Source organism: Chelonoidis abingdonii, chromosome 4 (assembly GCF_003597395.2).
Source record: "Chelonoidis abingdonii isolate Lonesome George chromosome 4, CheloAbing_2.0, whole genome shotgun sequence".
NCBI classification, from domain to species: domain Eukaryota; kingdom Metazoa; phylum Chordata; order Testudines; family Testudinidae; genus Chelonoidis; species Chelonoidis abingdonii.
The window spans coordinates 108,492,242-108,518,117 of NC_133772.1; the positions used below are offsets into that span (position 1 = coordinate 108,492,242).

At 42.6% G+C, this 25,876-nt stretch overlaps 1 protein-coding gene across 4 annotated transcripts in view; it reads left to right on the forward strand.

The window, feature by feature from the left end:
* The window catches only part of TTC6 (tetratricopeptide repeat domain 6), a 162,106-nt gene that overhangs the window by 126,461 nt on the left and 9,769 nt on the right, over positions 1–25,876 (forward strand). For 3 of the 4 annotated variants that reach the window (XM_032789971.2, XM_032789965.2, XM_032789967.2), the window contains exons 23-30: positions 4,544–4,684; positions 5,376–5,489; positions 7,295–7,414; positions 12,163–12,236; positions 18,597–18,807; positions 20,725–20,877; positions 21,096–21,266; positions 22,663–22,888. In XM_032789971.2, the coding sequence (XP_032645862.1) occupies positions 4,544–4,684; positions 5,376–5,489; positions 7,295–7,414; positions 12,163–12,236; positions 18,597–18,807; positions 20,725–20,877; positions 21,096–21,266; positions 22,663–22,888 (1,210 nt within the window). The remainder of the gene's footprint in view (positions 1–4,543; positions 4,685–5,375; positions 5,490–7,294; positions 7,415–12,162; positions 12,237–18,596; positions 18,808–20,724; positions 20,878–21,095; positions 21,267–22,662; positions 22,889–25,876) is intronic. The other variant, XM_032789969.2, reaches the window with a different exon arrangement.

The window sequence follows — 25,876 nt, forward strand, 5'->3', positions numbered from 1 at the left end:
AATAAGAATATAGCAGTAGGAATATACTACTGACCACCTGACCAGGATGGTGATAGTGATTGTGAAATACTCCGGGAGATTGGAGAAGCTATAAAAAGAAACTCAATAATAAAGAGTGATTTCAACTATCCTCATATTGACTGGGTACATGTCACCTGAGATGGGATGCAGAGATAAAGTTTCTTGACACCTTAAATGACTGCTTCTTGGAGCAGCTAGTCCTAGAACCCACAAGAGGAGAGGCAATTCTTGATTTTGATGGCACCTTAAAGACTAACAGATTTATTTGGGCATAAGCTTTTGTGGTAAAAAACCCACTTCTTCAGATGCATGGTGTGAAAATTACAGGTGCCGGCATTATTATACATGACAAGAAGGGCGTTACCTTACAAGTAGAGAACCAGTGTTGACAGGGCCAATTCAATCAGGATGGATGTAGTCCACTCCCAATAATTGATGAGGAGGTGTCAATACCAAGAGAGGGAAAGTTGCTTTTGTAGTGAGCCAACCACTCCCAGTCCCTCCCAGAGGCAAAAAGGCATCCTTTAGAAAGTGGAAGTTAAATCCTATTGAGCAAAAGTGAAAGGAGCATAAACTTTGGCAAGTGAAGTGTAAAAATATAATTAGGAAGGCCAAAAAAAGAATTTGAAGACTGGCTCTTTTCAGCTTGGAAAAGAGATGCCTAAGAGGGGGATATGATAGAGGTCTATACAATCATGACTGGTGTGCAGAAAATAAGGAAGGAAGTGTTATTTACTCCTTCTCATAACACAAGAACAAGGGGTCACCAAATGAAATGAATAGACAGCAGGTTTAAAACAAACAAAATAAAGTATTTCTTCACACAACACACAGTAAATTTGTGGAACTCTTTGCCAGAGGATGTTGTGAAGCCCAAGACTATAACAGGGTTCAAAAAAGAACTAGATAAATTCATGGAGAATAGATCCATCAATGGCTATTAGCCAAGATGGGAAGGGATACAAAACCATGTTCTGAAATGTCCTTAGCCTCCTGTTTGCCAGAAGCTGGGAATGGATGACAGGGAATGGGTCACTTGATGATTACCTGCAGGGCCGGCTTTAGGCCTATTCCACCAATTCCCCTGAATTGGGCCCCGCGTCTAAGAGGGCCCTGCACCCAGTGAGAATCCCTTCCCTGGCTAGAGCTGCCTTTTTAATTTGTACTCACCCAGCGGCGCTCCAGGTCTGCGGCGGCACTTTGGCGACGGGTCCTTCACTCGCTCCGGGTCTTCAGCAGCACTTTGGCGGTGGGTCCTTCAGTGCCGCCGAAGACCTGGAGTGAATGAAGGACCCACCACCAAAGTGGCACTGAAGACTCGGAGCACCACCCGGTGAGTACAAGCCCCACGTGGTTTTTTACGTGTGGTTTTTTTTTTTAAGTCATCCTTGCTGGGGCCCCGTCAAAACTGTCCGAATTGGGCCCTGCACTTCCTAAAGCCGGCCCTGATTACCTGTTCTGTTCATTTTCTCTGAAGCACCTGGCATTGGACACTGTCGGAAGATAGGCTACTGGGCTAGATGGATGATTGATCTCAGCCAGTATGGCCATTCTTATATTCTTATGAAGTTCTTCATGTGTTAATCACTCTTATTTATTTTTCTGCTGTGCTTCTAATGGAGAAATAATTAAGATTTAAGGATTTTGTTTACTTCTCTGTCTATACACCAGTAGCATAATTTCCATAAGAATATGTAGTGCTCTCAGTTTGTTTTAGTTAACTATCTGAAGCAAAGTAACAGAGGGAGTTTACACATTATTTTTTGTTGTGTTGCACAAAACAGTTATTGTTTTGTTGCAATAGGATGATGGATATTAAAAAATCTGGAGTACATTTTCCATCAGGTTATACCTATGTTGCTCCCAATGGAGATGCAAGAATGTGAGTACCAACCTCAAGGCAAACTGTGAAAGAACCAGGACACAAGCCCCAAATTGGTCATTAATACTAAACTTAGATTTCACCAACCAGCTGAACCAAGTGCAAACTCCTCAGGCATATTAACAGCCTGAAATGAAGTCACAGACAGTCTCCTTGGGTCCTCTGGTCTCTCTTGTCACTCAGCTGAGCATATCTCTGCTATATATAGCCCTTAAGACCAAGAATTACAGCAATATTGAGGTTATGTCTAGTCCCAAAGAACCAGTCATTTACCCCAGATCATTTGTGCCTTGGATCTCACACAAAGGGCAAAGCTTGTAACCAATCCTATAATAAACTATATGTAGATTTATTAAATAGGAAAAAGGTAACTAGAGTGTTATTTACAAGATTAAAGCAAGCGAATATAGACACACAAATGAATTACAGTCGTAGGTTTTAAAAGGTAATAGAGGCTCTTCTAATCAGCATGCTCTTTTTGTCCTTTAGGCTTATTCCATGCTAACGGCTGATGATCTCTATGCCTAGAAACCTCCTTGTCCCTCAGAGTCCCAGCAACATAGAGATCCTTAGTTCCTTTTGCTTGTGGTTTTGATCTCTGTCCTGCCGTATGCTCTCAGCTGCGAAACTCAGCTGGTGGGAGGACTTCACGTGCATGACTCATCTTCACAGGGAGGAGAACAAAACAACAGTAAATCTTTAGTCCTTTTGTTGATGATTCCTCAGTCCAGATATAGGGTGTCCAGTTGTAAGAGCTGATCGTAGCCTTTCTGGTATCGATAGGGCTCCTCTTTTGGGAGGGGCATAATGATTTCTATAGAAGAGCAGCTCTTCACACTAATTAATGTCCCTCTCCTGTATGGTGATTCATACAGTCACAGAGGCTCCCAGTACACCCATTCAAATACTAGATTACAATATGGAATACAGAGATTACAAGGAAGATCAGTGCATGCAGCAACTCATAAGCATTGGACAGAGTTGAAACACTAAGCACTTTCTTATAATTCTAACATTTATCATATTAATATTAACCCACAAGTGAGCCAGAGAGATTCCAGCTATTTATCTGTCAGTGTTCATTTGAGACATGGGGACCTTGGTGTGAGCTGGTGCTTGGTCTGCCTAAGTCACAATAACAATTTCTAAATGGTAATTTTTGTTCTTAAACAGCTTAGTAGTTTCCCTTTAAGGAATAACTTGGACATCATTAGTATTGTTTTGTTAAAGTCTGTTTTATTTGTGTCCTTCCTTTTGTTTTTGTTTTTTTCTTTTTGTATTCCAAAGTTCATTTTTCTGCATTTGATTTTTATGTCTAATAGAATATAAGTTATTTCTTGTTTCAATATTCATGTTGTTTTCCATGATTATAATCAAGGTATCCAGTGTTCATTTAATTGGCTTGGTTTTATTACCACTATACTTAGAAGTTTTAAGTTCTTTATGAAAAAAGTCATTTCTTAGCTTTACTCAGGCCAGGTCTACACTGCGACTTTAAATCGGTTTAATGGCCGATATACCGATTTAACGCTGTATCCGTTCACATGACGTCATCATTAATATTGATTTTACCGCCTCCTTAAATCGATTTCGGAACTCCTCCCAAACGAGAGGAGTAGCGCTAAATTCGATAGTGATAACTCGGATTAGGGTTCGTGTGGATGGAAATCGACGTTATTGGCCTCCGGGCGGTATCCCAGAGTGCACCACTGACCGCTCTGGACAGCAATCTGAACTCGGATGCAGCGGGCAGGTAAACAGGAAAAGCCCCGCGAACTTTTGAATTACATTTCCTGCTTGCCCAGCGTGGAGCTCTGATCAGCACGGCTGGCGATGCAGTTTGAAATCGAAAAAGAGCTCCAGCATAGACCGTACGGGAGATACTAGGTCTGATCGCTGTATGGGGAGACAAATCTGTTGTATCCAGCTCCGTTACAGAACACGAAATGCCAAAGCGTTTGAATTAAAAACTCCAGGATACACAGCGCTGTGTGACAAGCGTAACGGGAAGCCAGAGACTCAAATGGACGCTCATGAAGGGAGGGAGGGGGTACTGAGGACTCCAGCTATCCCACAGTCCACAGCAGTCTCTGAAAATTATTTGCATTCTTGGCTGAGCTCCCAATGTCTGTAGGTTCAAACACAGTGTCTGGCGTGGTTCAGGGAACAGCTCCTCAGTTTATTCCCCCCCCCCCACCAAGTGAAAAAAAAGGGAAAGATTGCTGTGCTATGGCGTTTGCTCAATGCACTCTACGAAAAAGGCGCCAAAGGGTTGTCTGCTGCCTTCACAAAGGGAGGGGTGAGGCTGTACCCAGCACCACTCGGGGCAATGTTTTCTGCCCCATCAGGCACTGTGCTCTCAACACGGAAGTGGGAACTATGGGATAGCTGAGGAACAGCTACCCACAGTGCACCGCTCCTTAAATCGATGGTAGCCTTGGACCAGGGACGCAAGCAATCGATTTTGTGATTGCACTGTGGATGCGCAAACCCGATTTTATAACATCGGTTTTGTAATATCGGTTTAAACTACTTCGAATTAATCGTGCAGTGTAGACGTAGCCTCAGTTGTTGTCCAAGATAATATCAAAGTTTTGTTAGTATTTGTACTGCAACATGTTTCTGTCTTCATCTATAAAGGCATATTTAAGTCGTGCTGCTTACTATGGTAGCAAGGGAAGATACTCCAAGGCAATTCTGAATTGTAATGAGGCTATCAAAATTCATCCTAACAGTGTGAGAGCCTATCTCTACAGAGGAACTTTGAAATATCACAATAAGGTAGAGAAGTATTTTATCTTTTGGATGAAGTACATGAAATATTTTTGTTATTCACCTGTAGAGACAGCTAAAAGCTGGGGGACCAATGCTACCCAGGCTTGTGGGGAATTTCACCAATATAGCATATTTCCAGTTTCCCTAGCACCTTGGAAGCCACTTTGTGGGAGATGCTGTGGTTCTGGAAAGGGTGCAGTGGGTTGGGTTTGTTAAGCTAGCTAGATTTATCTCGATTTTACCTCTCCAGGACTCATGGAGGAAGCTCCCATAAGTGAATTTGGCCACAGGAGCAACTGCAGCTCCATAATAAACTACCCTCCATGTTAGGAGTTGATACAAAGTGATCATGAAAGAGTCAAAGAGAGGGCAAAGAATAATATAGCTTGATAACATTAATGATTGACTAAGTAATACAGCCATGACAATGACAAAAACATTAAGTAATAAGGCTCAGTTGTGCAGTCTTGGTCCAGTCAAAATCCTATAGAAATCAGTAGAAATCCTACCTAAGGGAAGACTGCAATAATTGGCCCATATTGACAAACTGATATGAGAGAATGCCTTCCAGTACTGATGAAGAGACAAGAAATGTAAAACTGTGTGGTCACATTTTATACTGTTGTGTTTGTTAGGACAGAACATATGATGCTGTGAATTATACAGTGTTTTTTTATGCAATGTTTTTTATGTGCAGACATACAAAAATGCCATTGAAGACTTAACCAAAACTATTGACTTGGACAAAATCTGCGTTTTGGCATATTACAACAGAGCAATCTGTTATCACCAAATAAAGGACTTTAGAAAGGTATTATGTCCTTTTATTCAAGAACACTTGATTATGCAGTTATTCAGAAATGCTAATAAACTGTTTCTGAACATTAGTAGCAAGCTTTCCTTTTTGCATCAATAATCCTTTACAACTGCATTGCTGTCAGTCGGAGATCTAAGTACCTTCTTTTGTGGATACACCAGGATGTATACATGACAATAAATTTACTCAGTGAAGGCCAGGTTGAAAATCTGGCCTTTATATCACTAACATTTGCAGTGCTTATTTCAGGATGTAATGTTGTTCAGATTTATGCATTTCTGCTGTGATATGCGTATCACACACACATGCCCATCCACCCACCCACCCACCAAAATCTTGCAGGGGAGTTCAGAAGGGGAAGGAAAGAAGGGGAGCATAGAAGCAGAACTGGGCAAGATTAAGGCAGTAATGGGTACTGTAAAAATTTGAGTCCATCTCTATCTTGTGTGATTGATCTGGTCCTGGTCCTCTGTGGCCCTGTCCTTATCCACTGCTCAGAGGAGCAGGATGGGACAGAAGCTCCACAAAACCCACTTCATTTGGGAAAAAGACAGATGGCATGTCCACAGAGGTGGGGTTGGAACTTCATCACCATAGAGGTGGGACTTGGGTATCAACAACCCCACAGAGCCTTCTGCTTGATTACTTCCTCCCTGCAGATCTTTTTGCTTCAGAGGGAACTGTGTTACCCCTATATAGCTTCTAAAGGTGCCAAAACATTACAACCCTGAGCTCCCTGCTATACTTATTTGCCTCTTCAGGCTTCCCAAATAGCTGTTCCAACCTACAGGTCTTCAGTCTAGCCTTCTGCCCCCAATTCTCTTTGCTACCCAGAGACACCTCAGTCCCCATCCCTCACCTCCAAGGGACTACACAATTTTTCCAGTCCTTGAAGCCCATCCCAATAGGCATCAGGAAGTAGCAGAAATAGTATTGAGAGTGGAGATGACGCATCAACTCATGTAGACTCACAGGAATTAGGGATGGAAAAGACCTTTTAGATGAATCCAATGTTTGCTTAGTCTAGTTTTAAATGTCACTAGCAGTAGGATTTCCCCTGGGAGTCTATTGTACGGCCTAATACTATTAGGAAGGCTTTCATGATATGAAGGCCTAAACTGTCCTAATTATCCCACACTAGTTATCACTTGACTTCAGGCATCTACTTTATTTTCTGATTTAGGGTTGGTGAGATACTGTCCAACTCTGATAAGTTTGTGAATTGATACCTGCATTTCCATTCCACTTATTCATGCCATTGTGCTCTCAACTGAGATTTAGTTAATAAAACTAGACTAATAAGACTTTCCAGTAGTCTTACATTAATTAATTTTCAGAAGTTTCTTAACTTTATATTAAAAATGCTTGATGCATCTAAAATGAAGGTAAAAAATTAAAATAAAATTTAAACACGAATATGGGAAAGACCAAATTAGATACAGAAAGAATAGCAGTTTTATTTCTAAACATAAAACTTTTATAGCCTCAATGCAGACTTAGGCTCTTTGCTATTGTGTTCTGCAGACAGGGGTATATGTAGGTAAAGAGTGAAGTACGGAGAGGTATAGGCAACACTGTGAGAAGAAAATAACTGCTGTATTGTGTTCCTCTTTATCATTTAGTCCCTAGTCCAGTATGTGCTTAACTTTTAGCCTCTGAGTAGTCACACTGAAATCAGTAGGACTACTCAGGTACTTAAAATAGGACATAAGTGTTTGCAGGATTGGAACTTTAGATTGTAAACTTAAGTATCATAGTATGCTTCTCAGTAAAATTAAATATTTGTAAATTTTTTTTAGGCTTTGAAAGACTATGGAATTCTTCTTCTTCTTGAATCGAGTAAGGAAATTGTCTTGACAGTGTTAATTAACCGTGCACTACTCTATGTGGAACTGGAAGACTACTGTAATGCATTAGAGGTATAAGATTCTCTTTGTACATACAAGATTTCACATTTCATGTTTATTTTATGACTCATATAGCTGACATGAAGAATAATGTGCAAATATAGCAGTATTTCTAAGGGCACATCTACACTACAAAATTCGGTCGGATTAACTACATTGCTCAGGGCTGTGAAAAATGTGACAGGAATGATTTCAGCATGGGCACGCTGCAAAATTGGATAGTTTATTTGTTTCAAAGGTAGATATCGTACGTAGATGCAAGAATGAAGACGAGTACCTTTGTGATGACCCAGAAATGTCCCACTAGAAATGCATGGAAAAAGCCCTTCACACTTGGTAGACCTTGCATAGCAATAGCTGAAACAGAACAATTACTGCATAGATATCTGTCTTATCCTTCAAAATGTCATTAATCAGAGAGGCTTAATGGAGGGACTCAGATGGTACATATTTTGATGTAAAGTAGCTCCCGATAGGAGAATAGGGACTCGTAGTAATGGGGTAGAACCAACATGATCAGGAAAAAGTGTTAACTCCTGAATTTTAGAAAGACTGATTTACAAAATGAGAGTTGAACGTTAGAGACTCATAATCCTAAGGCATCCCATGTAGCTAAATATTTTCACAAGATTATATTCTTCCTATATGTAATTTAGAGAATCTGATGTACAAATCAGTTTTGTTAGTGTGCTGCTGGAGGAAGCTTTCAGAGCACTCACACAGGAGTGGTGCCAGCTTTTTTGCCGCCCTAGGTGGCGGAAGGTCCCTCCCCTGAAATGCCACACCCCAAATGTTAGTGCCTTAGGCGACTGCCTAGGTTGCCTAATGGGTTGCACTGACCCTGCACCCACATGTACTATGGCTGTTGTGTCAGGAGGTAATCTTTTAGGTCTCAGTCCTGGAAAATGTTTCTGCCATGATCTAGCAAGAGAAACAATGGATGAGGTAATAATTTTTGTTGGAGCAACTTCTGTTGGTGAAAGTGAAAGAGAAGCTTTTGAGCTACACAAATCTTTTCTTCAGGTTTGGGAAAGGTACTCGTGTGTCATAACTACACACACAAAGTGGAACAGATTGCTTATCATAAGTAGTTAACACATATTGTAAGAGACTAATCAAGGTGAAGTGGCCTGTTAAAACCTCTGCAGTCATAGGACAAAAAAGGGGAAGGAGAAGTTAATAGGTTACAGATTATTGTAATAAGCCATAAATTCCATGTCTTTATTAAGACCATGATTTTTAGTGTCTAGCAAAGTTATGAATTTAGGCTCCCAGGCCTATCTTTTGAAGGTATTATGTAGGTTTCTTTTGAGGATGAGGACGGCTAGATCAGATATGGAGTGATGGTTTTTTGAAAAAACCCACAGGTGATATGGTCTTTTTATCATTTTTCTATGTGAGTTCATTCAACAGCATAGTGATTGGTTTCACCCAAATAGTTGTTGTTGTTGTGGCATTTAGTGAACTGGATGAGGTACACCACAGGTTGTGATAGGCATGTGTAGGCCCATGTGTAGGCATCTTAAAAAGTGTGTTGTGGGGTTTGTTGATCATAGTAGCAGTGAAGATATGTCTGCAGGTTTTGCATGTGTTGTGGCAGGGTTTGATGCCGCTTTGTGTTGATGTGTCTTGGTCTGTGGGGAGCTTGCTTCTTTTGATGGATTTGGCAAGGTAAGAGAGTGTTTTGAAGGCAAGGAGAGGGGGGGTTCAGGAAAGATTTATTTTAGGATGTGGTCCCCATAGAGTATAGATACTAATTGCTTAATGATACCTTGTATGGCTTCCAGTGTGGGCTGGTAAGTGACAACTAGGGGTGTGTGGTTGGAGGATTTTTTCCCCTGTCTTGGGGCATGTTGTCTTGGGGTATTCAGTGGCCTGTTCCATGATGAAATCTACTTCTCTGGTGGAGTGTCCTTGTTTGCTGAAGGCAGTTTTAAATGTGTTAAGGTGTGTATCCTAGACTCTCTTCTTGGAGCACAATCTGTGGTATGTGAGTGCCTGGCTGTAGATAACAGGTCTCTTGGTGTGTTTGGAGTGGTTACTGGATCTGTGAAGGTAAGTGTCATGATCCAGCAATCAGTTAAGCATGTGCACAAAATTAGTAATGTGAGAAGTGCCATTGACTTCATTAGAACTATTTGTGTGCTTACAGCTAAACACGTTTAAGTGCTTTGGTAGGTTGGGACAAAATGTCCAGCCCTGTAAGGAATGAGCCTTTATTTTAGAATATTTTAGTTACACGAGTAAAAAAAACTGTCACTACAAAAGAGAGGTTTGTACTAACATAGTACAGTAACTCTTTACTTAAAGTCGTCCCGGTTAATGTTGTTTCGTTGTTACGTTGCTGATCAACTAGGGAACATGCTCATTTAAATTTGTGCAGTGCTCCCTTCTAATGTCGTTTGGCAGGCACCTGCTTTGTGCTCTGCTTGCAGGAAGAGCAGCCCTTTGCAGCTAACTGGTGGGAGCTTGGAACCAGGGTGGACCAGCAGCCCCTCATCAGCTCCCTGCTCCCCTAAGTTCCCTGTGCAGCAGTTGCCCAACAGGCTAGCAAAATTGCAGCTGTTCCTCCTAGGGACGGCTCTGGCTTTTTTGCGGCCCCAAGCAAAAAAAATAAAATAAAAATAAAAATGCAGTGTGGCCGGAGCAGCAAAGCCGGGGGGAACCCTGCAGCATGGCCAGAGTGGCAAAGCAGGAAAAAAAAACAACCAACCTGCGGGGCGGCCGAAGCCAGGGTGCAGGGGGACTCCCTGCACTGCAGACATGCTCCGGCTAGTGGAGGGGAGAGAGAGGGAGCGGGGGGGAGAGAGAGAAGAGGGGCAGCCATGGCTTCAGTGGGGTGCTCGCCTCGCGGTCCCAACCGCCGCACCGCCTGCTGGGCGGACTCCGAGCCACTCCGGTTGGCGGAGAGGGGAGGACGTGGGCTGCCAGGCTTGCTGCAGACCTGGCACCGGCTAGGGCAGACGGAGTGTGCAGCCCGCTCCCAGCAAGGCGCTCCCCTCCTCTGTGCCACCGCCCCCTACAGTGTAGCCGGATCGGTGAACCTAAAAAAAAAAAAAAAAGCGGCTGTGCCGCCCTAGGATTGGGTGGAATGCTGCCCCGTAGAATCTGCTGCCTCAAGCAAGAGCTTGCTCGGCTGGTGCCTGGAGCTGGCTCTAGTCTCTCCCCCCACTGCCACGTGCTGCTCCTGCCCTCTGCCTTGGAGCTGCTCCCCAAGACTCCTGCTTGCGGTGTAGGGAGGAGAGGAGGAAGAGGGGGGATAATGTCAGGGTGTCCCCCCTCCCTCCTACTCCTGCACCTCACTTACCCCATTTTCCATAGAGCAGGGGGGACACATGACAGGGCTCAGGACAGATGGAGCTTGCTGGCAGCAGCAGCTGCGGCCTCTGCAAGCTGATCTAATTAACAAGGCGGTGTACTTTAAGGAGAAATGCACATTTCTCTTTCATACACACAGTATGTGTCTCTGTTTCTGTCTGTGATGCTCTCTCCCCTCCCTCCATTCCTGCTGCCTTGTAGACTGTGAGAGTTAATCCTTGAGGGCTCAGCCAATTACTAGTTCATCATTTAGCAGTAAGGCATTTCCTGGAAAATATCCCACCCTCTGACTCCTCCACCTCAACCAAGCTTCACAATCATTATCACTGTGTACCAGTATTAAATGGTTTGTTTAAAACTTATACTGTATGTGTGTGTGTATATATATATAATATAGTCTTTTGTCTGGTGAAAAAAATTCCCTGGAACCTAACCCCCTCATTTACATTAATTCTTATGGGGAAATTGGATTAACTTAACATTGTTTCACTTAAAGTCATATTTTTCAAGAACATAACTACAATGTTAAGTGAGGAGTTACTATAGGACATTTCTGTACCTATGTGTACATCTCATTACAATGTCTATAGAGATTGAGATATTTGTTTTTTCAATTTGAAGAGCTAGAAAATACCCTCTGAACTATTTTTCCACTGAGTGCATCAGTAGAAGTGCTGTTGCAAAGCTAAACTGTTCCTGTCTATATATTGATGGGAGGTGCTGTAGACTGTATAAAGCCTACTTTCCCTTGCAAGGACTTAAACTACTTCCTTATTATAAAGTTAAAAGATGTTTTCTCTATATCAGAAACATTGAAACAACGTTTTCCTTTTAAATGTCATGTGTCAAAACCACACAGACAAGGTATTTCAAATTTTGGTTAAAAGAAGAGTTAGAAATCTCTAAACTAGTGATTTATAATGGAAATATTGACCCATCTTTAGCTGGAAGATTATGAACAGGATACTCTGACCAAAGAATCACTCAGTTTAATCCTATCATTTATTTTTAAACTGCTTCAGTTTACTTGTTTACAAATACATTAGCAGAAGGGAATGAAAAAAGGTTATGTTTTTATTACTGAATTTTTTAATGAGATTGTGTATCAGAAAATAACATACCCTTTAATATGTATATTTAATTGCAATAATATAGGTGTTTCTGTAAAAATACTGGAAGTAATATTGCATCCAGCTCTGTAGGAAATACCCAGATATCAAATATATTGTCTGACTGGAAAGGCTATGTTCCCCCAAGACCCTGAGCATTAATTATGGAATGGAAAACTGTTAGTGCATTAACTCTCCAATTCTACTGAAAATATACTGTTTTCTTGTTTAGGTTTCATCCCCTTGTTGATAAAAAATTGATTTGCTACCACCACCTTATTGAAGCAAAACAAAACAATACAAACATATATAATTTAGTATCTTTTTTTTCAGGACTTTCAAGAGGCTTCATTGTGTAATCCAAGAAATAGTAAGATCTATCAAGCTATTGGAATCTGCTACCACAGGTATGATATGTGGTTTGGTATGGCATAGGGTAGGAGTAGAGAAATAGAGGGGGAGCTGGATGATGTTCCAATGTATGTTTTAGTAACAGTCTGAGTGAGGACTGGATAAGAGAAAAGGAAGAAGGGAAAGAAAAAAGAGAGATGAGTAGGTGTCAGTGCCGGCTCCAGTGTTTTTTCTGCTATCAGCAGCACTTCAGTGGCAGCTGTACCGCCACCATTTCATTCTTTGATGGCAATTCAGCGGCAGGGACTGAGGGACCCGCCACTGACTTGCCACCGAAGAGCCGGACCTTCCACCCCTTTCCGTTGGACTCCCAAAGCACCTGCTTGCTGGGCTGGTGCCTGGAGCTGGCCTTGGTAGGTGTTTGTCAGATTTGCCATTGATGTTCCAGTCTGGGATCATCCATTATCTAGCAATAAGATGTTTATAGTAGCAGAGGGAAAAAAAAAAAGACATGACTGAAAAAGTGAAGCTAAGAAGAAAACCAAGAGGGATGAAATAGAATGAAAGGTGTGAGGAGGTAGAACAGAGCCAGTACTGCCTGTAATTGTGGCACATGTTAAAGTGTCTCCATAATTTTAGTAGTGACACAATTTCCATTTTAAGCCTATGCCTCTTCCTTTTTGCAAAACCACCTCTGACTTTTTAACCTGAAATTTTTCATGTTTAGTCTCAGCTAGCAGAGATATATTCTGAAAGCTTGAATTAAACCTATTAATCATTTTAACAGTATATAATTTAGAGGCATTAGAGTGTACACTTAAGTTATTCTATTTTATCACAGTGATAATCAGTAAGAATGGTAAGTCTCTACTTTTTAATGTGGAAAGGAAGGTAGGTTATAGTGTGATGTTGGTTGATGAACTGTGTATTAATTTACTCTTATCTATTGTATTCTGGGGTCTTCTCTAGCACCTATCACTGTATTATATAAGTGCTGCTTAGGCAGTCTTTGGGTGGGCATATTTGAGATCTGTCATCACGAGTCTTGCCCGGCTATGGCTGATATGCGCTGCTCTGGTGGTATAACTGACTCCCTGATTCTCCTTTGTCAGGGGAGTCCTGAGAGGGCATAGACCTGACACAGTGGCACTGTGTTTTCTGGGGTGCCCAAGTATAGTGGATATGACTGGGGTGTTCCTATGACTAAGGTATCCCTATGACTAAGAGATCCTCAACTTCTAAAAGAGCTTCTCAGGGCCCATTATCAGCTAATGCAAATTAGAAGCTGTTCTAAACTGTGTCTCCGCGCTGATCCTATAACTCCAGAATCAGGGAGTCCCCATCCCTTGAGCTTACATGAGTGCAAAAAAGGCCATCTCAGAGATTGGTACTATGGTTTTAATACAGATTTTTACTTTTAAAAAATTATTTAGATTTATAACAAAATCCTTGTCCTGAATCCTTGTAGTTGCATTTTAGCCATATCTGTTAGAGTTGTTTCTGTGTAGTAAAGAATTCAGTCTGTGCTTCAGGTAGAACATGGACATCTAATATATCTTTCAGTGTCTTCTTGGTAAAATGACTACACACTTTCGCACAATCTTGATTTCCATACATAAAAGAACTGTTGACATAAATTAGAGTTCCATGCACAGATTGTTTGCAGACTTGATCCCTTTAAAATACATTGATTTATGTCACCATCTGAGTACACATTTTTGCCATTTGCAGATAGGGTAAATATATTTTGTGTTTATATGTCACTGTTAAAGGGCTAGCTGCACATCGTCTCTTTTCTGGTCTCTATCAGTGCACCTCCTCAGCTGTCAGGCCTCCTGCCTTTACCTGTCTTGGGGTGGAATTCAGCAGTTCTCCCACTCTTAGCCCAGACCCTGGGCTACAGTATCCTGTTTCGTTTATGGTGCTTACCCAGAAGGTCTGACATAGTTCAGGCTTATGCAGTTCTTCCCTTCTGGAATCTGTGACCAAACAACCTTATGGTTTTTTGTGCAGTGGCAACAAAGCTTTTAAAGATTTTTTAAAAAAACCAACAAACACTCTCCACACATGTCCATCTTATCTAAAAACTTAGCATCCCTATTGGTAACCTAGGCAGGCCTATCTTTTTCAGTGGGATCTTTTGAATAGGTCTGGTTCCCCCCCACCTTCTTTTTCCCTCAATAACTAGTGCCTCTTTCTTGAGAGAGTGACTCTTTTTATTCCGGCTATTGTTCTTTTGTTCTTCTTTGTTTGCTGGCCTTTTCCTGCCGTGATCAAAACCAGCTTTATAGATTTGTTGAAGACAGAGGCAGAATCTTTAAAGCACTGATAGTTTTGTCATTGCCCCTTAACATCTCGTGTATGTTTGCCAAGAGGTGGCATTTTGAGCCATTCTTTTCTTTCCTGCATATTTTTCCAGACTCCTGTTGCATTAAAACAATATAGTCGTACAGAAAACCCATGTTCAGGAAAGATGAATTCAAAATGGAACAGGTGCAGAGATGAGCTACTGGAATGATCAGGGGAATGGAAGACCTATCCTATGAGTGGAGACTGAAAGAGCTTTCTTGTTTAGTTTAGCAAATAGAAGTCTGAGAGGGGGTATGATTTATCTCTATAAATACAACAGCAGGGGTGGGGGTGGGGAGGGAAAGGAATACCAGGGTGAGAGAATACCAGGAGCTATTTATGACAAAAGATAATGTTGCCACAAGACAAATGGATATAAATTGGCCATGAATAAATTCAGGCTGGAAATTAGAAGATTTATAACCATCAGTGTTCCATTCTATGCATCTGAAGAAGTGGGCTATAGCCCACGAAAGCTTATGCTCAAATAAATTTGTTAGTTTCTAAGGTGCCACAAGTACTCCTGTTCTTTTTGCAGATACAGACTAATATGGCTGCTACTTTGAAACTCATCAGTGGAGTGAGATTCTTAAACAACCTCTCAATAAGAGTTGTGGGGGGGAACAACTTAATTAGTGTGAAGAGAGAGCGATTTGATGACAGGGTTGCTTGTGATAGTAGGGGCCAGTGCTCAGTAGCCCTGGGGCTCATTTCCAGTTTATATATTATGTTCCCAAAAGCTCATGCTTCAGGTTTTCAGCCAGCCACCTGTGGCGTTAGGAAGGGACTCTCCCTCTTACTCCCCAACCCAGTGTATTCTTTTCTCTTTTCTCTTCTTTCTTTGAAGCATCAGGGATGGCCACCGCTGGAGATGGATGCTGGACTGGGTGGGTCAGGGCTCTGAGGTGGCACCAAGCATTCTCGTTCTCTCAGGTGCTTGGCTAGCTAGTTCTTGCTCACATGCTTCAGTTTAATTGATCGTCATATGTGGAGTTGGGAAGGAATGTTCCTCCAGGTCAGGTCAGTGACCTAGGTGGGTTTTCATCTTCTTCTGCCCCATTTAGGTGCGGTTCACTTGCCATATTATGTGGGTGTATCTCACGTAATCATTTCCATGCCATTGCTGGGGCCTTGGGCATTGGTGCACCTCAATCCCTCCTGTTCTCTGCCTTTGGCACATAATAGTCTAGTCTCCTGTAGACTGTAATACTGTAGTTTAATTTTGGTTGCTGGATTTAGTGTGCAGGTGGTGTTGGTGGCCTGTGTTATATAGGAGGTCAGACTAGATGATCTAGTGGTCCCTTCTGGCCTTAAACTCTATGATTACAAAACACCCAATAACCAGGCCAACATACAGTATTTATAAATTATCACAGGGAAGCTCCAAACCCATCACATCCTCTATACTAATAAGAAACACAAAAGACATCAAGTGTTGGTTTTGAGCAACTGCTCCAAAAGGTTGCTTTAAAGTTACTATTATTAATATATTTGTATTGCCTCAAGGGGTGTCTACACTTTGCTTTTTTGGCTCCAAATTTTCCATGGTTGCTTATATTGTTTTAGCTCTAAATTAGCACCAAGGGGAGGCCTAATGTAGCCCGGGCTCCAGGTGACTACCAATGTTTTAAGTGTTGTGTTGTCTAATCCTGCCCAGCGCAGGTCTGTGCAACACAAGGCTTTGAAATGTTAGCTGACAGCAGAGCTTTGTCTATACCAGTGCTCCCACTATTGATGGCACCAGTGGAGCTGAACTCTACTGCCAACACTGCAGAATGAATTTTAAGGAAATATTCCACAGAGTGGACAAGAGTTAAGGGTGAGGACAGTAAAATCATTGAAGCATCTTTTGTAATCATAAAATGAAAAGTTTTCCTGTTTGGTTTGCATTTATTTCCCCTTTACATTTTTTGTTCTTGGAACTTTGGGAATAATGACTTCGAACTAGGCGGTAGTGGTTTCTGGTCATTTTCTTGTGGTTACTACGAGATAACATCCCTTAGGCAGCATATGTGACTCATAGACAACTCGTGCCTCTTGATAATACTGGGGGGGGGTACAATTTAAAGGGGAGGACACGTGACTGCCCCATGTGTCTCCTCTCCCAGCAACCTCCCTGCCCTGTGCCCAGTCTGAGGCTGCTGCAGTCTACCTGCTTGCCAGAGTTTCCTGCAGGGGGCAGGGAAGGGAGGAGCTCTGTCCTTTTTCCACTGCACCTCTCCCCGCCTCCACACACCCCGGCACATTTGGCCGCTCTCTCTGGCAGCCAGGCCTGGAGAGCAGGATGGAGCCACTTCTCACACAGCTGAAGCTGGCTTCTGTGGGTTGCTGACTCTGTGCAATGTGGCGGCTTCCTGAGCAAGAGCCTGGCTGGAGCGGCAGCCCACCCCACCGTCTCTGCTACCTGCCCAGGCCCAGCTGCCAGGGACAGAGGCTGAGTGAGCTGGTGCCTCCTCACCCCCAGCGTGTTTCTGACTTGCTTGTCCCCTTTTCCTAGCAGCTGGGCCCAGGCGAGGAGCAGGGCCACCGCCCCAGCCAGGCTCTTTCTCAGGCAGCTGCCACACAGTGCACAGCAGTGATCTGGACTGGTCCCACCCCTTCCACTCTCCGCCCAGGGCCAGTTGCTGGGGACAGAGGACGAGTGTACTGGGGGATAGGTGCATCTGGAGAAGGGAGCCCCTCTGCCTCCCCCTTGGCAGGCCAAGCAGAAATCTGGGGTGGCACTTGACTCCCCATGTCCCCCCCCCATGTGGCTTATGGTGTGACTGGTACCAGATTTGGCAAAGCAATAGGCTTGTTATACACGTGATTATAAAGTTACTTTGACAAATCATAGAAAATGAAAAATCTCCAAGCGTCTATACAGATGGCTCTGTGCACCCGAGTAAAAGTCCTCCTCTATAAGCACAATAAATCAAGTGTTTCAGTCATATACATTACTGTTCTTAAATAAATAGGAAAGCATGCTTGAAGAGTTTTACTCTTGAATGCTGAAGATCAAATTCTGCGCTTTTGGATGTATATGTTCATAACAATCATTTTGATGGATCTCTGCCTAGGACAGTTGCACAAAAATGTGTGGCACAGCCAGGAACTGAACCCAATTTTCGAGACCCAGTGCCTTAAATGCAGAACTATCCTTCCTCTCTTTTTATTATTTGAGAGCTTTGTGCTCACCTAGAGCTGTGCAGTCATATCAGAAGATACAGCACTTACCCCAAAGAGTTTACAATATAGTTCAGAAATAGATCAAATAGTTCAGACATTTTTAGTGCACTGGGAAATTGTATTTGTTGAGATGGTACAGATGTTATAGCTGAAAGTCTTTGCATAAAGTGTATTTGAAGGAGAAGAGGTAGTCTGAGGAACAGAATAAGTGGGAGTCTTAATGGGCATTGGATCAGGACTAAAAAGAGGGAGTCAGTTCCAAATTTTACAGGCTAACATGAAGAAGAAGGGGCAGAGAAGAGATTGGGAGAAAGATGAAAGGAATTGGTGAGAGTGAGTCTTGGAGGAGTGAAGGGAGTAAGAGGAAGCAGGAAGAAGAAGGTTTATGGTAGAAGTAAACTACACTTGGTTGAAACAGCTGAGTCAGAACAGACTGGCACAAAGTGTGTTTGGTATTGAAATTGGGTTGTGTGAATGGTTCAGCTGGAAATCTGAACCTGAACAAACCAAGCCACATTGCAATCTGCTGAGTGTAATCCTGGCTCCACTGAAGTCAACAGGAGTTTTGCCACTGACTTTACTGGGGACAGGATTTCACCCTAAGTGTTTACAAGTTCACAGACTAACAGCATTGGCCTCTGCAATGATTAAGAAAAGGACTGTGCACGGAGAATTAATCATAGTCATATTTTTTTAACCATTGTCCCTGAAAACTAGGATTAATGTACTTTCTTAGGACATACTGGGGAAGTGTGCACTGCCAGTGCTTTCTGTTTCGTGGATGAAATGAGAACCTAAGGTTCTAGAGTTGTAAATCTGGCACCTTTCATTAGCAATTAAAATCACTAATTTAAAAAAATAAATAAAACACTGACCATCAAGTGTATATTTATTTTTAGACTTGAGCAGTATGAAGAAGCTGTGAATTCATTTACCCAAGTGCTTAAACTGGATCCCTTTTCTCTGGATGCCTATGTTGCAAGAGGAAATTCATACATGGAATATGGTCATGAAGTTGGCAACACCCAAGCACAGAAAGACTTCCTGAAAGCACTGCATCTTAACCCAAAGTGTGTGAAAGCCAGAATTTGCTTAGGATACAATTTACAGGTAATACACCAAAGATCATAATCTGTAATATCCTGTGACAAAGAGTGGAGCATTATTTTTCATATGTAAAATTGTTTAGTCCATACTCCATACATAGTAATACTGCAAACTAGTTAAACACTATTCAGCCAGATAAAATAACTTGTATCCTTAACGGAACCCTTTGTTACTCTCTATTTTTTCCCTACTCACTTTAACTGTTCTTTTTCAATTAAAGGGATAGGCTGCAATTCCCTTTGAAATGTATCTGTGCTGCATCTTACTTGATTGGTGGATTTACTGTTAAGTACCAAGAGACTTGATCTCCTTAATCAACCCAGAGAAAAATAGAGTCGTATTGGTAATCATGCCTAGATACCTTGTATGGTATTGTAATCAATAACACTAGACACCAGGCTGCCAATACAAAGTGACTTAGATATTTTTGGTGAATCTATGTAAAGGAAAATCTTGTGTGTTAAGTCAATCCAAAACGAAGTGTTAACAAATGTATTAAACCCCTTCAAAAAGGGCTTATATATAATGAAATCTGAAAACCACTTAGCTATACCCCCAAAAGAACAATCCTGCATTAGCAAAGTCATGTATGAATTGACATATTGTGTGTTTTTCTCCTCTCTAATTCCCATGATTTTACAACATTGTTACTGTGCTTTGTTGTTATACCCATTTGTCTGAAAAAACTGTCTTTCCAACAAAGTTGTGAATTAATTACGTGCCTGTGTAAATGAGGGACTAATTTTATCAGCCTGCATCAGGTTTACTGGGGTAGACCATGCGCAAATTTCCTCACACAGCTCTGCCAACATGTTTTAATTCTAATTAATTAATGTTTGCAGTGTGCTTTATAAAGTACTATCTAAGTACTGCGTGTTATCATCAGTCTTACAAAGCAGCCTTCCTGACATTGTTTTCAGTCATACAAGGAAGTCTCGTTCAACAACAGAGTGCTGGTTCTGCTGAATGGATCTAAATTGTGTGACTGTTTCTTGGGGAATCAGATAAGATTACTAAATTTATTTGTACTTGGTCAAAATTCAAATCCAGGTCTTCCAAGGTAGAGTGTTAGTGAACCTGTGAATCAATTATCAGAACCTGAAGAAATGGGGTCTAGCCATTTACTTCTCTCACATCTTTCTATTCCCCCTCACTCAACAGCTTATCCTGTCCCATGCATATTTCCACCCCCCTTTTAGTTTCACATCTCTTACTCCTCCATAACCAGTGGGGCTGGGCCTACTTCCAGCCTGGGGATAAAATATCAGATCACTTGTCCATGGGCAGCTAAGACCTCAAATTTGGCTACATGACAATAAAACATAGCTGTCCAAATGTTAAGGTTATAGGCTCGTATTCGCAAGTAAATGAAGGTGAGATATTGTTGCTATCTAACAGAATTTCTGTGCTTTCTTCATATACTGTTTTGAACAATTATGATGGTGTTTCTCATTTTTATTCTCTTGTATTTAGTGAGTGGCTCTCACTAGGTCTAACGTATTTAGTTTTTGATAGTGTGTAACCCAATGATTATTATTGTTATTATTTTAATATCTCCAGGGAGAGAGGGTCACGCCAAGACATTCTGATGTTATTGTGGGAAGGCAGGTGCATAGAAATGAGTCTTCACTTCATTATATTATCATACAGGGCAGACATTTAAAACTTGAGGCCAGAAGCCCAGGTACAACAGCAATTGCATGTGCAGTTCCTGCAAAGGTAGCATGTAAATGCAGTGGTTGTGTGGCTATCTAACTAGCTATTTGCATGCATCTTTTCCCAATTTGTGCACAAAATTAAATAACTGAATGTGGCAACCTAGAGGCATGTGCAATTTTTCCATATGCCTATAAATTTTGAAAATATGGCCATTAGTATGTGGTATGTTTAATAATATTCATATGTTAATACTCTTTTTAGGCCTTTGGAAAGTTTCAGAAAGCTTGGAATCAATTTACAGTTGCCATTGACATTGATCCAAAATGCCATATTGCCTATGACGGACGAGCTGTGATCTCTCTTCAGATGGGTGATACTTTTGCTGCATTTCAAGATACAAATGCAGCCCTAAAGGTAAATATTGGTTTTCAGTTGATTTATAAATATGAGCCTGCTATTATTAGGCTACTGAATAATGCACATAAATTTGCAGAACTGTGTATGAATAATTGTAGATTTAGATTAGGAGGTGCTTTCTATTTTTATGCGTTTCCTTTAAAGAAAGAGTCTTGTTATTAATGTAGAAATGTGGACTTTGTTCAAATAAGAGTGCATATACTATTGCATTTCAGTTCACTACCACTGCTCAGCTGCTTACAAACCGGGGTGTCATTAACCAGTTTATGGGTTACTTAAACTGTGCTATGAAAGATTATCAGCAAGCAATTTCCATCAACCCTGGCTATGCTTTAGCCTATTTCAATGCAGCAAATATCTACTTTCATCACAGGCAATTTTCACAGGTAGGTCTTATGTTCTATTTTCATACCATTCTTAGAACACTTTTCCTTGACTAAGGAATAATGTCATTGATACAAATTAGTGTATAAATGTAAGATTTTCCTTGAATCTTTTAACTTTTAATTTAATAATTTAGCTGTACTCTGATACATAATACTACTGTGTTCTATTACTGTCTGTTTTATCTGACAATCTCAAAGTGCTTTACAAATATTTATGAATAAAGACTCACACATTTTGTAGATGGGGGCCAAAATCTTCAAAAATTCCTAAGTAATTTAGAAAGCTGAATCTTACTGACTTTCAATGAGACTTAGGCTACTGAGTCAGCCAGGTGCTTCTGAAATTTTTGCCCTGGAGACAGGGGCGGCTCTATGTTTTTTGCCGCCCCCAAGCACAGCAGTCAGGGAGCCTTCGGTGGTGTTTCTGCAGGAGGTCGGCCCTGGTCACTTGGATTCGGTAGCGTTTCTGCGGGAGGTCCTCCAGTCCAGCGCCTTTGGTGTACCCGCTGCCAAATTATCACCGAAACTGCAGGACCAGCAGACCTCCTGCAGAAATGCTGCCTGACTGCCGCCCTCACAGCAACCTGCAGGCTGCCCCAGGCACGCACTTGTTGTGCTGGTGCCTGGAACTGCAGGCAAAGAGAAGTCAAGTAATTGTCCTAGTTTACACAGTAATTTAGTGATACAGTGAGGAGTAGAACCCAGATCTCCTGTCTCATAGGCCTATGCTTTAACTACTAAGCCAGGTTTTCTCCCTGTTGTAATACCCTCAGAATCCTGAATCACTCCCTTCTGCAGAAATACCCTGGGGAGGGCCTGAGGTAATCAAACACCGAAGTTCCCCTTGCCACATTTTCCTAGTAAGCTCTTTGGAGGCAAGGACCATTTCATACTCTCTGTACAGCCTCTAACATAGTGGGAATAGGGTTGCCACCTGTCTAGTTTTCACCTGGACAGTTTGGGTGTCCAGGTGCCATTTAACAAACCCTGATGTCTGTTTTTTTTAAAATCTGGGCTGGAAAAGGTGGAGCAGGGGTGGATACTTGGGGGGAGAGGTGGAGCAGGGGTGGGGCCTTGAGGGAAGAGGCAGAGCAGGGGAAGGAGTCTTGGGAAGTTCAGTTACCAGCCATTAGAAAGGTAGCAACCCTAAGTGGGATCCCAATCCTGACTGAAGCCTCTGGGTGTTACCATAGTACTACTAATAAATAATAGTAAATCATTCTGTTGCGAAAGAGTCGCTGAATTCTTCTTCTCAATGATCCTTGCAAAAATCTTGTCATTCTTGCATAAATCCTGTGGATTTCTGCTACCTTGATTATTAATACAATATAAAAATATATACAGCATTTCAGAAGTTTACATGGTGCATAATATCTTCATTTTATATATTTCACAGGCCAATTCCTACTATTCCAAGGCATTACAGCTTGACCCACGGAATGAATCTGCAGTCCTGAATCGAGCTATTACAAATACTTTATTACAAAATATCGAAGAAGCAAAAGAAGATTTTGAGAAGGCAGTTTGTCTCTGCCCTTTCTCTGCAGCAGTGTACTTTAACAGGGCAAACCTCTACAGAGCATTAAAGCAATATGAGCTAGCTGAGAAGGATATTTCAACAGGTACTTTTTGTTTAGTACCTGGCATAGTTTCAGTTTTAATAATAAAACAAATTATTTTGCCTTTATTTCACAGTTCAGAAAGCAACGTTTGTGAGGGTAGCTTGAGTGCACATCTTTCTGCTATAACGTTCTTTGAAAATCTGGCTCTGAGTTCAGCTGCTATGAAATAGCAACTATTTCCATTTATGTATTTAATATATTTATTTAAGTTCTTAACTTCTATAAGAGTGGCTATAAGATTGAAAAGGGAGTTGTAATGAAAATGCCAGCTAAAAATTACTATTGTTTTTCTAATGAAAATTAACTGGTAGAACTCAGCAATATTTTTTTTGACAAATAATTTTATTTGCCAATAAATGCAGTTTTGGGTCAACAGAAACAATTTGTGAATTTCAGTTGAATTTGACTAATGATTTTGGCCGGAAAAAAAACTTTTTTGAAAAAGTCTAAATGTCTCCTTTCATTGTTTTCAAAATTAAATATTTTGACTTTTTGTTTTTAAACAAAGCTTTGTTTTGAATGTATCTAGATTTAATTAACACCCACCCCCAAAGGATTATAACCCAAAAAGCCTAAATGTGTGTGTGGTGGGGGAGAGGGAGGTAGTATTTATTTATTTATTTATTTGGATGGGGGAGATGGTTGCTTTGGTTAAAAAAAAACAAAAACTATTATGGGTTCACCCTAAATGATTTTTTTTGAGAGGGGGAGGAGGGTTCAGTTCAGCCACAAAACCAAAAAATTCAATTATCTGTTTATTTCCAATTCCTGATTAAAAGAAAAAGTGTCATATGTAATATGTACCATAGCAGCTGAACTCGGAGCCAGATTTTCAAAGAAAGTTGTAGCAGAAAGATGTGCACTCATGCTACCCTCACAAACCCTGAGGGCATCTGAGTTCATTACCTACTCAGTCACTACTGGTTTAGCCAATTACAGGTAAAGCTTTTTTTAAAAATTAATTTTACAATGTATACATAGAGCTAAGGCTTTGTCTACACTTACAGTTTTGCAGCGCTGGCAGTTACAGCTGTGGTCGTACAGCTGTGTACGGCCAGCGCTGCAGTGTGTCCACACTGACAGCGACCAGCGCTGCAGTGTGTCCACACTTGCACCAGTTGCAGCGCTGTTGTGAGTGGTGCATTGTGGGCAGCTATCTCCACAGACACCTCGTCCCATTTGTCGCTGTGAAGGGCACGGAGGGGTGCGGGTCATTCCACTGCCTGTCCATATGACCGTGCTGCGCAGTGAATCGGACTCCCCACCTAAGAGGGCCCGAGCACTTAAGGCACCTTTAGGGGGTTTAATTTTTTTTTTTTAAACTTAGCCCGTCCCAGCTGCGTCTGCTCAGGTCCGCTCTTTGGCTAGTGAAGCGCCGCGGACGCGGCCATGGCCCCGCTCTCGCAGCTGAGCCAGCCGGGTCGTCGGGGCTTGCGGCGCTCCGGACCGGCGGCTCCAGCCAGAGGTGGGGCGGGCGGGCTTTGATCGGCTCGCGCAGGTCCTGAAGAGCGGAAGTCGCGGATGCTTGCGCCGCGCTGACGGCGTGCTCCAGCCGGGAGAGCGGGAGTCGCGGAGCCTTGCCCGCTCCTGACCGGAGGCTCCAGCGGGAGAGCGGAGTTCGGCGGAGCTTTGCCGCGCTCTCAAGCTGGGAGTGTGGCAAGGCCGCGAGGCTCATGCGGCCGGAAGCGCGGCATAGGCCGCTCTCCGCATCTGGAGCTCCGGCAGAGCGCGCGGCACGACCCGCGACCCCGGCTGGAGCTCGGCCCTTTAAATAGCCCCTCTGGCCCGGGCAGTGCACGGGGGTATTTAAAAGTCCTGGGGCCCACTGCCTCTGCACCCAGGTCCTTCAATAGCCCGGAGCCCCCGCCTCCCTCTTTGCATTCCCCCGCGCCCAACGGCTAAATTTAAATAGGTCCGAGTAGAGAAGAGGGTTTGGGGGTACTTAAAGGGCTGGGGTTCCAGCTGCTCTGCTTGCACCCCATGACCTGCCCACACCGAGTCCGGCCCCCCTGCCTGCAGGCCAGCTCTGCACCCCGTGCCACATCCACTCTACCCAAACACCCTGTCTGTCTCCAGCCAACCCCCGCCTACACACCCCTGCAGCCTTGCCCAAAGCCAGCCAGCCCCTCACACAGCTGCTGCCACACCAAGCTCTCCGCCGACTACTGCCCAGCCCCACCCGCTAGCCCCAGTTTTCCATCAACCACCTGCGTGCAACCCCCTGCCTGAAGCCAGCCCGCCCCACCCCTTGGTCTCCAACCGCCCCACATCCCTTGCCTCTGCCTGCGCCAGGCCTACCTCCAGTCAGCCCCCTGCCTGCTGTCTTCACCGCCTCCATTGTCCACATGCGCCCATGCAGTTTCCCAGGATTAACCCTGCAGGGCAGCTAGCTGGAACCAACACATGTAAGCACACCCGCGTGACGGAGTTGGCGGGGACCCACACATGTGAAACGCAGTCATTAATACCCTTATCAGACAACAGCATATTATGCAATTATATCATTTTTATTATTATAGTTATGCGGAAGTAAGAATAATCTCCCGATCAAGAAATGAATGAGCTTTTTTGTTACTATTATCTATTCATCATCCCTGCAATCTTGCTGCTCTCTCATGGCCTAGTATATTCCTCTACTCCTGGCGCCTTCTCTTTATCTTGGCAGCCTGATTCCTTTTTCATGGTTTCCGTTATCCCTCCAGTCTGCCCAACTTTTATTTTCATGTGGAATCGACGATTCATCAATGGCTTTCACACCATTCTTGGTTTCCTTGGTTTTTTTTCTTAAGCTTTGCATCTTCAGAAGTTCTGCACTGAGGAGCAGTTTCACAGGGTCACTTTAAAAAAAAAGAGAGAAGATAAACTGTTAATACAGAGCCTGCATTGTTTTTTAAGAGTTTATGTGTAGTCAATTTCACCATTCCTGAGCATAGCACAGAGAGGCCGCAGCTGCAGATGAGAGATGGACGAGTTTCCCACGTGGCTCGC